Here is a 13,303-nt window from a genome sequence, read left to right on the forward strand (position 1 = left end):
GGGCTCAGTAATTCACTAGAATAATAGAAATTGTTTTACTTACTATTACTGATTTATTTTAAAGACTAGGACTCAGGAACAGCCAAATGAAAACAATGCATAGGGGTGGGGGGTTATGGAGGGATGCTTGATTGGATCACTGCCATTGGTGAGTGGGCTCAGTCTCCAGTGCTTCCCCACTCCCAGCAGGTTGGGGGGTGGAGGTGAGGCTGAAAGTTCCAATCGTGTAATCACATTTTTTTGGTTCCTCTGGCTACCAGCCCCATCCTGAAGATTTCTAGGGACCCACCAAGAGTTACCTCATTATCATAAACTCCAATAAAGCTGACAGGGGTTCGTTATGAGTAAAAAAAACAGTCCCTTCACTCAGGAACTGGGGATCAAGACCAAATATATTTTTCATTCTATCACAGAAACAAATCATGCATTATCTCCCCAAGCTAACTGGGGATCCTCAGGGGACTGACTCCTCTTCTGAGACCAAATTACACTTGGAACCAGTGAAAAGCCACGCTTCTCATCTTTTCCAGTAATTGTGAAGAAATTAATACTCTACAGTGTTTCAAAACGTAGGAACAAAGCAAAATAATACCATTTCCGTGAGCTTAAAATCTGCCAGTCAGTAGAACTAACATGGAACTTAACCTTCTTGATTAACACAGGAGCCTTGCTCTTGACAGAGTTCTTATATGAACGTGTCACATGCCCATGTTACCAGATGGTCTCCTCCTTTGCCTCCTCCTCCTCCTCCTCATTCTGAAAGGCGCTTTTGCTTCATTCTGAAGTGGATGCTTACAGTGACAGCTTTCCTTAGTATCTCCTTGTAAACTTTTAGGTGAACTTCATCGGCCACCTCTTCATCAAGGTGCTCACTTTTGGGCATGGCCGAGATGCCTCAAGTAAGCCATAAATAGATCCTCTTTTTAAACACAGATTAAGATAGCCAAGTGGTGGACAAAATAATACGCTTCTCCAAAAGATGTCTGCCTCTTAACCTCCTGAGCCTGTGAACATGTTATGTTACTTTACATGGCAAAGGAAAATCAAGGTCGCAGTGGAATTAGATTGTTAAAGACTGCGTAGGGAAATTATCCTGGATTACCTGGGCGAGCTCCATGGCATCACAGATTCTGAAAGTGGGAGAAAGAGAAGAGGAGGTCAGAGGCATGAGATGTGCGATGTGATAAGGACTCAGTCCACTGTTGCTGGCTTTGAAGAGGGAGTACAGAGGACACAAAAAGGAAATGCCGATGGCTTCTAAACACTGGAAAAGGAAATGGATTATCCCCTAGAGCCTTCAGAAAGGAACACAGCCCTGCTCCCACATTTATTGTAGCCAGAATGAGACCCAGGTTGAACTCCAACCTACTAAGTTTGTGGTGATTTTTTTACAGCAGCAATAGAAAAACGAATACAACCTGGTATTGTGTTTGAACTAACAAGCCTATTTCACATTTTTTGAACAGCAGAAAGTTCCTGCCTAAGAGAAGCCAAGGTGTGCACAGGGAGGGGCCCGTGTTAGTCTCCAAGTCCTCGTGTCCCTTTCCTGAGGTGTGCCAGCACACCGTAGGCATGGGGATGACCAGCAATAAAGGGAATGTGATGACTTGCCTTAGAATACAATCTATGTTTCATAGAGAATTAAAATTGACGCCACTCTGTTCTTACAGCAATTCTCAGAAGCTCCTTCGTTATTAAGAGGACAATTCTACAGGAGGTCTTCATACCTGCTCACCTGTGTCATGTACATAAAATAAATTAGAAGATGGTCTTACTTTTTGCAGAAACTGCCTAATTCTTCATGTAATTGAGCTTTCATACAGCCAAGCTTTTTTCTTTTTCTTACCAAGTTTCGAGTGCAGAAACCTCAGGTGTTAATATACTAATCAGCCTTTGTGTCAAAGTTACCCAGATTCTTTATTTGTTCTCTTTACTACTTGTCTTTGGGTCGTGCACATTTCTCACAGTGTAGCATTGCTGAGCCTGCCCCCAAAGTCAGCATCATAAGTGTGGTGGGAATAAAACAACTGAGAATGGTACTTTGTTATCTGCTTCCATGTATAAGCTCCTTAAGGGCAGGGGTTGGTGTGTTTTTTTAATAACAGAGTTTTTTAAAAATTGATTTTAGAGAGAAGAAGGGAGAGGGAGGGAGGGAGGGAGGGAGGGAGGGAGAGAGAGAGAGAGAGAGAGAGAGAAATATCGATGTGAGACAGAAACATCGATTAGTTGCTTCTCATATGCACCCCAACTGGGGACAGAACCCGCAACCTGGGATGTGCCCTGACTGGGAATTGAACTGGTGGCCTTTTAGTGCACTGTATGATGTTCAACCAACTGAGCCACATAGGGTTGGTTTTTATTGATTGTCTTAGCCCTAGCACCAAGCACAATGCCTAACACATAGTAAGGTATTCAATACATATTTGTTGAACGAACGTCAAATACAAACTTTTTTTTTGGACAAGGCAGTAACAAGGAATATCTTGAACTTAGCACTGCATTGTTTCCTTTAATGGATGTTTCATTTATTTCTCAATGCCACAGGGCTGTTTTGTAGACTACTGAACTTGAAGCCAGTCACTTGCCAAAAGGTCACTAAGAAAAACTATGCAAAAATGGAAAATGCTGCTTCCGGTTCAGTGCTGCCTAGTCCTGTTTCCTAAAATATACATTCCTTGAAAGAGATTAAGGCAAATTTTTAAAGAGGCCAGCAATCAGGAAAAATTAACTTGATCCCTACTGAAAGTATGAAGGGAATGTTTTCTTCAAAATAATATCACAGCCCTGCCAGTGTGACTCAGTGGTTGAGCATTGACCTACGAACCAGGAAGTCACAGTTTGAGTCCCAGGTTTGATGCCTGGATTGCGGGCTCCATCCCCAGTGTGGGGTGTGCAGGAGGCAGCCAATCAATGACTCTCTCATCATTGATGTTTCTATCTTTCTCTCCCTCTCCCTTCCTCTCTGAAATCACTAAAAATATATTTTAAAAAATATAATGTTACAATGAAAGACCATGCTTCACAATTCCTCTTAAAAAGAAAAAATATTTTCTGGTATAATCATTTTGTGAATACTTCTCTTTTTCAAATGCTACATACTTTGTTTTCTTCAGAGACCAGGAATATTCTCAGCCAATTGGTTAGAACTTTGATCTGTCCACCAGGAAAGAGTATCCTCAACTATAAGACTAGATCTGATCTTGTATTTATACCAAAGTCACCAATACTCTTTGGGGAGGTTTTGCCTCTCTTCTGTTGACCCTGTGAAATTTCTCCTGAGAGCTGAATGGTAATTGGAGTGGCAGTTAACTACTTATTAACAGTCCCTAAGGGTGAGAGGGGTGGAGTGGTTATGATTTACTCTGAAACATGCATTAATCTCAAAGTTCCACAGTGCATAGGGACATTATTTTCAAATCATTCAACCACCTGATTTTGAGGAGTCACTTGTGCTTGGTGTGGGGCTGTCTAGAAGCAGATGCAGTATTGGGAGGGCCAAGCAGAGGGGAACCAGGGTCTCATGGTAGCTTTGGATACTCCGGCGAGGCAACCCTAATGTGTTTGTAAATTACTTGCTGCCTGCTTGTGATAGGTGACACTTGGGATTTGTATAAATCTCTTTTCCCATCAGTCTTCCCACAGTACAGGAATTCTACATTCCTAATTCCTGAAAAGCAACCAGCACAGTTTTAAACCATGTTGCTATCCAACTCCAATTGTATTTCAGATGATTTGATTAGAGACTACAAAAGAACTACTTTCAACAAAAGCTTCTTAGAGTGGAACACAAACAGTTGTGAAGTGGGCATGCAGCCCTTTCTCTGCACTCACAGCTTCAGAGGGACATCTATACAGAAGAGGAAGTAGCCACATACTAAATCCCACCCCCAGGCCTCCTTATGCATCTGTCAATGAGGTTTAAATGTGCAGTGACTTTTCTATAACCGAATCTTAGTTACACACCCCAGCTTTCAAAGTCTCATAAGAAAGGGCAGAGATATTTGTGTAACGAAGATGTAAACAGGAAAACATCAACTCCATATTAAAATCATCTTTACAAGATAATCCCTGCAATAGAGGCTCATACATAAAATCATAGTCATTAGTCCTTACCCTTCAGTGAAATTGTTCTTTTAATTTAAATTAATATTAAGCATGATTATGATATGCGAATGAGGAGGGTGACTTTTTTGACATTTGAACGACAATTTGGTAGTTCTGGGATATTTGCATTGACTTTCTTATTTATACCATCTTAAAGTGTGGGTGTTTCCACTTTGGATGGCACCTATCTGAGAGCATTTTTTTCTCTATTCCAGGAAATCAATCAACAATGTTTACTAAAACTGAGCTTTTATGCCTACAACTTAAAATACTCAAATCCATGTAGAATACAAACTATGTACAGTCTTATGCTTTGCTAGGAACACATGCTATTCTAGGGACAAAAAAAAGCACAGGAGTGCCTCCATTATCACCTTGTGAAGTAATTGCAGTGGGAGAGATTGTCCCCTCCTTGAACACTTCTAAGGAGTAATGTATAGCTTTCCGCCCGAGGACGCGTTTTTAAGGACATGGTGTGTGGAAGGTGATGTGCTAGCAGCTGTCCGTGTCTGTGGACTGCCTTCACCTCTGTGGGTGACTCATCAGACTCCGGAGGAGATGCTTGCTGCCGTCCTAGAACAGGGACTCGAGTCTCTGATCTAGATAATTTTAGATACTTTGATTTCATGATAGAAATTCCTAGACTACTTGTGGGATAAAACAAATGTTTAAGACCATATTGAGTTTCAAGCTGAATTAGCAGAAAAGATAAAATGCCTTTCTATTTAAGAACATGATGATGTTTTAATTGTTACAGCATTTGGCATGCCTAATGTACACAGTCCTTGACATTCATATAATAACAAAAGAAAGTTGTTTGGGATTTTTATTTCCTAGTGTCCCCTTTCCCCTCCAGTATTTCTCCCGCCCCTGCCCCAGCCCTGGCTTTCCCCTCTCCTCCCGTTTCCCCATCCTTCTGTAAAGAAAAGCTGTGAGCATGGAGGGGATGCGTGTGAAAATACCTTGTTCTACGTAGAGAGACCAAGGCTGCTTATTACCTAGCGATGATGAACAGACCACCAGCGTTGTGACAACCGATGCAGATGCCTCCGGGGTAAAACAAAGGTTTACATATTACACAAGCAATTTAACTGTTTTCTAAACATATTGCCAAGACAGTGGGAGCTGGCAGCCCACACTGTGTTTTAGGTTTTGGAGACTTGGATTAGAAGTGACTGCTGATTATGAACCTTTTTATTTGTCTTCCATGGATGACAAGCAACATGGTAACCCAGCAGAGAATTCTTCCCAGCACTTAACCTTGTCTTCCTAGCTTCCCAAGATCACAGGCACAAATCACTTGACAAAAGTAATGCGAGGGTCTTGTGCATAGATAACCACGCGAGACGACTGGCTTGTTCGAACCCTTAAAGAGTTCCGCAAAGTGAAATGTTTTATAATCCCTTTTTGTGCAGTAGGCAAGGAAGAAAAGAAAAGAGTTTGGGCAAAGATTATGCAAAAGAAAGAAAGAAAGAGACTCTTTCGGGGGTTCCAGTTGAAACACAATAAAGGACATAATTAACTTTGCGATTCTTTGTGTTTTTCATTTGACTGCAGGGAGGAGATGAAAGAGGACTGCTAAGCCTTGCATTCCACCCCAATTACAAGAAAAACGGAAAGCTGTATGTGTCTTACACCACCAACCAAGAACGCTGGGCCATGGGGCCGCACGACCACATTCTTCGAGTTGTGGAATACACAGTGTCCAGGTATCGCTGAAATGCACGGAGGCATACGTATTTTTCCATCTTATTTTCTCTATATCTCTTCATCCTTTTTTTGTTTAGAAGTTATAAATGGATAGCCATACATTGGCAATAATTAAACCCACAATCTCCATCTTGCTTAAACCCCCATGCGTGTCTTTAAGGAAAACTGAAAAAAAAAAAAAAAAAACAAAAAAAAAAACACGATAGCTTGGGCACTTTTCCTCCATTACCTTGCAATCTAAACGCTACTTCTGAACGTTGGAAAATAACGTAATTTTTGGTGGTTTTTATTAGCCCCATTTCAAGTATGTGTTTCCTTATTTACAGGCCAGGTGTTTGCTTCCCTAGGTGTGTACTCGTTACTTTCCAGGGGCTGCGCCTTCCAGCTCTAACAGTCGTGGTCTTGTTTCTGCCCCCGATGCAGGAAAAACCCCCATCAGGTGGATCTGAGAACCGCCCGGGTCTTTCTCGAGGTTGCAGAGCTGCACAGGAAGCACCTGGGGGGACAGCTGCTCTTCGGCCCCCACGGCTTGCTGTACGTCATTCTCGGCGATGGGATGATCACGCTGGATGATATGGAAGAAATGGACGGGTTAAGGTAAAAAAAAAAGAAGAAAGGAAGGAAGGAAGAAAGAGCAGGTTCCCACTTGATGTGAAAGTGCCAGGAGAAAGGCTCGGGCCCAGGGAGTGAAAGGCAGTCTTTGAGTTGAATCCCCTGGTTAAACATTTAACTTGGTTCTCAGTGCTTGCCTTGGTGACGTGAAGAGGCATTCAGGAGCACGCTGATGTGATATTTTTTTAAAGTTGCCGCACTTCGATGTCCTAACACCACTGTGTTGACATCCTTTCCCGAGCCAGTATTTAGCACTCTCTTCTATTAATGCACGGAGCAGAGGGAGAAGGCAGAGACCTAATGCAGCCCTGAGACGCAAACAGCACCTCATCTCTGCGTGTCCACGCTGCTGCCACCACTCTGCAGCATGGACCGACATACTCCATGGAGCTTCTTGCAGAACACAAAATGCACGGGTCAGCGAAAAAATAAGAGGACAGATGCAAACAGCAGCCCCCTCCCGAGGGTGCAGTCTGTGGCCACTTGTCTGAAAGTAGACTGCCCCTCACTTTATTTCCCACCAGATGGAATGGGGAACGGGAATAATTTTGTCTCAAACAGGGGCACGATCTGTAGAGTTGGCAACCTCCCTGCATTTGGTTTTGGTGAAATAAGTAATAAAAACGAAAGCACTCATGTCGTCCTCCTATTTCTCAGTGACTTCACGGGTTCTGTCCTCCGGCTGGATGTGGACACAGACATGTGCAACGTGCCTTATTCCATCCCCAGGAGCAACCCGCACTTCAACAGCACCAACCAGCCCCCAGAAGTGTTTGCCCACGGCCTCCACGATCCAGGCAGGTGAGAGCACCCGCCGGCCGCTGGCCTGCGTGAACCAGGCTGGGCCTCGGGAACTGAGAAAAGACAGACAGACGGGTCCAGGCCCAGAGCAGCACCAGTGGTGCGGTGCGCGAGGCTGTGCCGCTGAAATCCCACAGGCTCACTGTCCGAGCCAGTAGTTAGCATTCTCCTCTCTTAACACACAAAGCAGATTTAGGAGACAGATTAGACATGAAAAAGGACAACTTCATGGAGAAAAATCGCCTTCAAGTTTTGGAGGGCTATTATTAGAGAAGCACTGGTGGACCAGTGTCATGATTCAAACTCCATCTGAATAATCAGAGACATAATAAACCTTTTGTCTCCTTAAATCCGTCTAAACAAGTGGTTCTCAACCTTCCTAATGCCTCGACCCTTTAATACAGTTCCTCATGTTGTGGTGACCCCCCAACCATGAAATTATTTTCGTTGCTACCTCATAACTGTAATTTTGCTACTGTCATGAATCATAATGTAAATATCTGATATGCAGGATGTATTTTCATTGTTACAAATTGAACATAATTAAAGCATAGTGAGTAATCACAAAAACAATATGGAATTATATATGTGTTTTCCGATGGTCTTAGGCGACCCCTGTGAAAGGGTCGTTCGACCCCCAAAGGGGTCATGACCCACAGGTTGGCGACCCACAGGTTGAGAACCGCTGGTCTAAACGATGCTTTCCTTACATTTTAGATGGGGGTGGTACCTTGCAAGGATGCTGCAATGATTAAAAGCATGTATCTATGAGTAAAGCATGACACAGTGTCTGACACACATGGTAGATTTTAAATAAATTAAAGTTCTTATTTTCATCACTTCACTTAAGACATATGATGATACAGTACCAACTTGTAAGGAATTGACTAAACATTAGCATTCTTTTCCTTGGAAAAAATTACAAACACTAAAGGAATGCTAAATGAAATACTGACCACTAACTAGAATGAACCAAAAAGAAAGGAACCCTAAGAAGAATGTAGAGGGAGAAGCGTGGGGTACACTTTTAAAAAGCTATGAAGTCTACTAAAGTCATTCTGTGCTGAAAGCTTCACCCTATCCTACCCGTGATCTGCTGGTCATGCTAAGGGCTATCGGGCCACATCGACTCCTTTATTGGCTAAGGTATTATTGCTATTTAATGTTTATTGAGTGTTCACTGTGTGCAAGGTGAGCAGTTTTCGAACTTTTTAGTTTTATAATCCCTCATGCCCTTCATCTCCCCTCCATCAAAGTCCACGTCTACAGTTCATTTCCTTTTTGGCATCTCAGCAGATCTTAAAATCTGGGCGACAGGGAATACTTAAGGTGGGTTCAGGATGTGGAGGAAACCGTCACATTCCATTCCTGTAGCTCAGCGCTCGCAGATACCACCACAAAGCAGCACTTTGAAGTCCAGCAGCCTGAGTCACCACAGTCCCGCCGGCGCTTTCGTGCAACCTTCCCCGGGGGTCCTGGACCCTCAGTGTAAAAACACAGTGGGAGGCACTTTACAGACCTGACGTAGGGCAGGACGCCTGTGCTGCGGAGCCCCCTCCCCCGGCGGCAGAGGGCTGGAGACACACTCATGCCTCCCTCCAAGGTTATGTTGGAACATTTAATAAGGCAGAAAGGAAGCTAAATAATTATTATTGGCTACACATTAAGCTGCCTTTTATGAAGCACCTGGGTGCAGAATACTGAGCTAAGTATCTTATGCTCCTTATCTCCTTATGCCTCTCAGGGGTGCTCCGAGGTAGCTGTCATCAAGCCCCTCTCCCCCTTTTTTGAAGACTTTAAACTTTTTTTTTTGAGCAGTTTTAAGTTCACAACAAAATTGATTGGAAAGTAGAGAGATCTTCCATATACCCTTGTTGCCACACATGCAGAGCCTCCCCAGCTATTGCTAACCCCACCAGAGTGGTCCATTTGTGATAGTGGAGGAGCTAGCATCGACTCATCATAATCACTCCAAGTCCACAGTTTACATTAGGGTTCACTTGGTGTCGCACCTTGTATGGGTTTGGACAAGTTTATAACAACATGTCTCTGCCTTTACAGTATCATACAGAGAAGCTTCACTCTCAGCCTCTTTTTTACATAAGAAACTAAAGGTTCGAAGGGTCAAGTGGTTCTCAGTGGACCTAGTATTCAGCCAGCGTAAAAGCCTCATGGCCCCCAGCAATGAAACCATTAGGAGACCTGGCCTTTTCTTCCAGATTTGCTCTTTCTTACCAGAAACAGGACAAACCTTTTTATTGTTATGTTATAGTTTCATCTGAAAAAGAAAAGCAATATAGGAAAATTTTCTCACCCTGCGTGGATTCAGTTCCACCTTCAGTCACAGCATGTGGATGTCATGATCCCTGCCAGGCACTGTATTCTGTGAGCCCTTGAATTAAAGAGGGAAATTAAGAGACTGTTGCCACAGAGCAGCTAACCCATCTCTGGCAGGTCAGGCTTATAGTTTCCCTAATATGGATGGGAGCATTTGGAGGCGACAGTTTTTGTTTTGTTACCCAAGACCCAGAACCTACTCTCAGATTGTTTTATTTCTTAATTTATTCATTTCCCCAAGGGTTTTGTTTTTAAGTCATTAATGTGTATACCTATATATTTTTACCGAAAACAGTGGTTTTTAGAGGATGAATTGGCAATGTCTAGAAACATTTTGGGTTTTCACAACTTGGGAGGAAGGGATCATGCTACTGATATCTAGCAGGTAGAGGCCAGAGATGCTGCTAAAGGTCCTATAATACTCAGGACAGCACTCTGCCCACACCACCCACCTAAGTGTCAATAATGACAAAGTTTGGGAAACTTAAAAACAATGCAACACCATCTTCCACATTTGTGAGAACTTCAAAATTATAGTATTCAACTTTATTCTTCCCCCAACCCAAACTCCTCATGACTTAACCATTGAACAAATAGTGAGCTCTCTTTATATTCCCAGGTTGGAACTAGGTAATACAGAGATGAAGGTGGAAGTGGCTCCTGTCCTCATGGAGTTTATAGTCAGTGACTTAAGTCACAGAAAAATTCTGGCCCAGAACCTGAAGACTAAAGTCCACTAAAAGACCTCAATGGTTGTGGGACCAGCTTTATTGTGTTCCCTAAATTGGAGTGCACACTTTCCTTTGTTAGAGCAGCCTGAGTTTTAGAATGTAGGGGTTCCATGGAAGACACACAAAACTAATACTACAACTAATTTTACATTGTGCGTCGCCAATGTGGCCTGTTCCTGATTCTTATACTTTACCAGTTTGTTGTACATGTGATATTCCTTAATAACAGACTAGCAAGTGTTTGAAGTCAGTGTGCACATTCACAAGACAGGGAGATACCCAGAGAAATTAAAAACTCTTCTCTAGAGATCATTAAGCTTCAGCAGAGTCCACAAACACATCAGGATGTTTCCTTCAGCCTCTTCTAGCGGATCCAAACCAAATCGCCCAAAGGGTCCGCCAGCCCACAAAGGCCTCTGTGTCAGAACTCTCCAGTCTGAGCGTGGAAGACACAGGTAGGAACTCATGGGTGTCCCCTTTTGTTACACAGATGTGCCGTGGATCGACATCCCACAGACATCAACATCAATTTAACAATACTCTGTTCAGACTCCAATGGAAAGAACAGGTCATCAGCCAGAATCCTACAGATAATAAAGGGGAAAGATTATGGTGAGTAGAGCATCATTTGTTGGTTTAGTTTGGTTTTATCTTATTTTAGAATATAAATTGAAGAGAAAAGGATTTCTGCAGAAAGAGCCCTGGGAAAGCATGAAAACACTGGCCTAACAGTGGTGAAGGAGTAAATTGCTCACTTTTTAAAGGTCCAGGAACTCTTATAAGTCCCCAGGGTTCCATTGGGGTAATTACCTTTCCCACAGATTAAATGGTGCCCGGTCAGTCCAAAAAATGTAATGGACCTTCAAAAGTTAGCCGTTTATATTTTGCTCATCTGAGAATCAAGATGAATAACTTCTATTTATGTAATATATAAGGGGGAACTTGTCTTAACACCTTATATGCAGAGCAAAAAACAAGTGTTAAGTGTAAGGAATTTTTCAATAACCAGCATGCTAGTCTTAGCAATTAGGAAAATTATAAGTATTTCAAATAAGAATGTAATTTTTTTAAATGTGTTTATCTTAGGGAAAACAAGGTAATAGCCTTGCAAAGACATGTCATGGAAATGTGATGTTTAGACATTTTAATAACTTGACTACTAGAGTTATTTAGAGATACATATAAAATATAAAATTGGATAATATGAAGTCAAAGATACTTAACATCTTTCAACGTTTTAGTATTTATTCCTTTTGGAGGAAGCAACATATCAAATATTATGATTTAGGGAACACAGTAGATTAAGATTATTAAATTGATTGCTTCTTCTATTTACTCATTAAATACAGATATTTATATTCAGTACCAGGAATGAAGCAGCTGTGTTAGTTCATGTGGTATTCGGTTATTTTACTTTATTTTTTTTCAGGTATTCGTGTGTGTGTGTGTGTGTGTGTGTGTGCATCTTACAAAAGCCAAACCAAAGAATAATGTGGTTTGGGAAAAAAAAATCTAATGAGTCACTAGCTTGCTGGAATTCCAGCTATATTTGTAGATTAAGCTAAATTCTACAAGCACATTAATTGGGGTTCAGCTGAAAATGGTTACAATGTTGGCAGCCCTATGTTTATGTATTAAAAACACACTCACTGAATCTTTTCCCAATGTAAACATATATCAAATCACCATGATGTACACTTTAAATATCTTACAATTTATGACCTAGCCAGTTTGGTTCAGTGGAAAAAGCGTCGGCCTGCAAACTAAAGTGTCCCGGGTTCGATTCCAGTCAAGGACATGTAACTCAGTTGCAGGCTTGATGCCTGGCCCTGGTTGGGGCATGGGCGAAGGCAACCAATCGATGTGTCTCTCTCACATCTATGTTTCGATCTCTCTGTCTCTCTCCCTCCCACTCTCTCTGAAAATAAATGGAAAAATATCCTCAGGTGAGGATTAACAAAACAACAATAAATAAATATCTTACAATTTTATTTGTCAATTATACCTCAATAACACTGAAAACAACAACAAGTAACCATAGCCACGGTGCTCACTACATGCCAGCCCTGGCAGTAAGCACTTTATAAACTTTACTCATTTCATTCACAAAACAACCCTATGTGATAGGCACTAGGCCACATTGTCCAGATGAGGAAAGTGAGACACAGAAAGATTAAATACCACACAACATAAAGTGGCAGGGCCTGGATTTGAACCCCAGAGTTCAGCAACCTGACTCCAGAGTTCATGTCCTCAATCATTCAAATAGTCTACCCAGTGGTCAGCAAACTCATTAGTCAACAGAGCCAAATATGAACAGTACAACAATTGAAATTTCTTTTGAGAGCCAAATTTTTTAAACTTAAACTATATAGGTAGGTACATTGTTATTAACTTAATTAGGATACTCCTAAGGCTTAGGAAGAGCCACACTCAAGGGGCCAAAGAGCCACATGTGGCTCGCGAGCCACAGTTTGCCGACCATGGGTCTACCCCAAGGCGTTGGTGGTATAGTGGTGAGCATAGCTACCTTCCAAATAGTCTACATCTCAGAGTACTGGTTATTTAAAATCTATCTTTTCTACTTCTGATAATATCATATTCATCATAATCACAGGGGAGGGAGGAGGACTTTAAAATTGCTGTCTTTACATGCAAGTTTGTGCCTAAAATACTGCCTGCTGATAGTGACTTATTTATATTAAGCACATAATGTACTTAATGAGTAATAAGTAATTTTCAGATTGATTTGCAACTGACTTCAGATCTTTTTCACTGCAATTAGCATATGTGTATTTAAGTGTATAATGACATGTGTGAAAAAAGTGAGGTCATGTCCATACACGTGATTCAAAAGGAATGACTGCGTTTGGCTTTGTGAACCACACAACTCTATCAACAAAACTATTAAAATATTTTAAATGAAGATATTACTTGACTAGGTGACAATGTTTGAAATGTGCAAATGTGGTTTTAAAGACCTTTTATGCACTATACTTTTATTTTCA

General features: G+C 41.7%; 1 protein-coding gene across 3 annotated transcripts in view; it reads left to right on the top strand.

The window, feature by feature from the left end:
• HHIP (hedgehog interacting protein) overlaps positions 1–13,303 on the top strand; it is an 85,995-nt gene that overhangs the window by 50,152 nt on the left and 22,540 nt on the right. For all 3 annotated transcript variants that reach the window (XM_070415243.1, XM_070415244.1, XM_070415242.1), the window contains exons 5-8: positions 5,662–5,813; positions 6,238–6,411; positions 7,084–7,227; positions 10,786–10,907. In XM_070415243.1, the coding sequence (XP_070271344.1) occupies positions 5,662–5,813; positions 6,238–6,411; positions 7,084–7,227; positions 10,786–10,907 (592 nt within the window). The remainder of the gene's footprint in view (positions 1–5,661; positions 5,814–6,237; positions 6,412–7,083; positions 7,228–10,785; positions 10,908–13,303) is intronic.

Source organism: Myotis yumanensis, unplaced genomic scaffold (assembly GCF_028538775.1).
Source record: "Myotis yumanensis isolate MYYU_CA2020_CCGP unplaced genomic scaffold, mMyoYum1.0.hap1 SCAF_5, whole genome shotgun sequence".
Lineage (NCBI taxonomy): Eukaryota > Metazoa > Chordata > Mammalia > Chiroptera > Vespertilionidae > Myotis > Myotis yumanensis.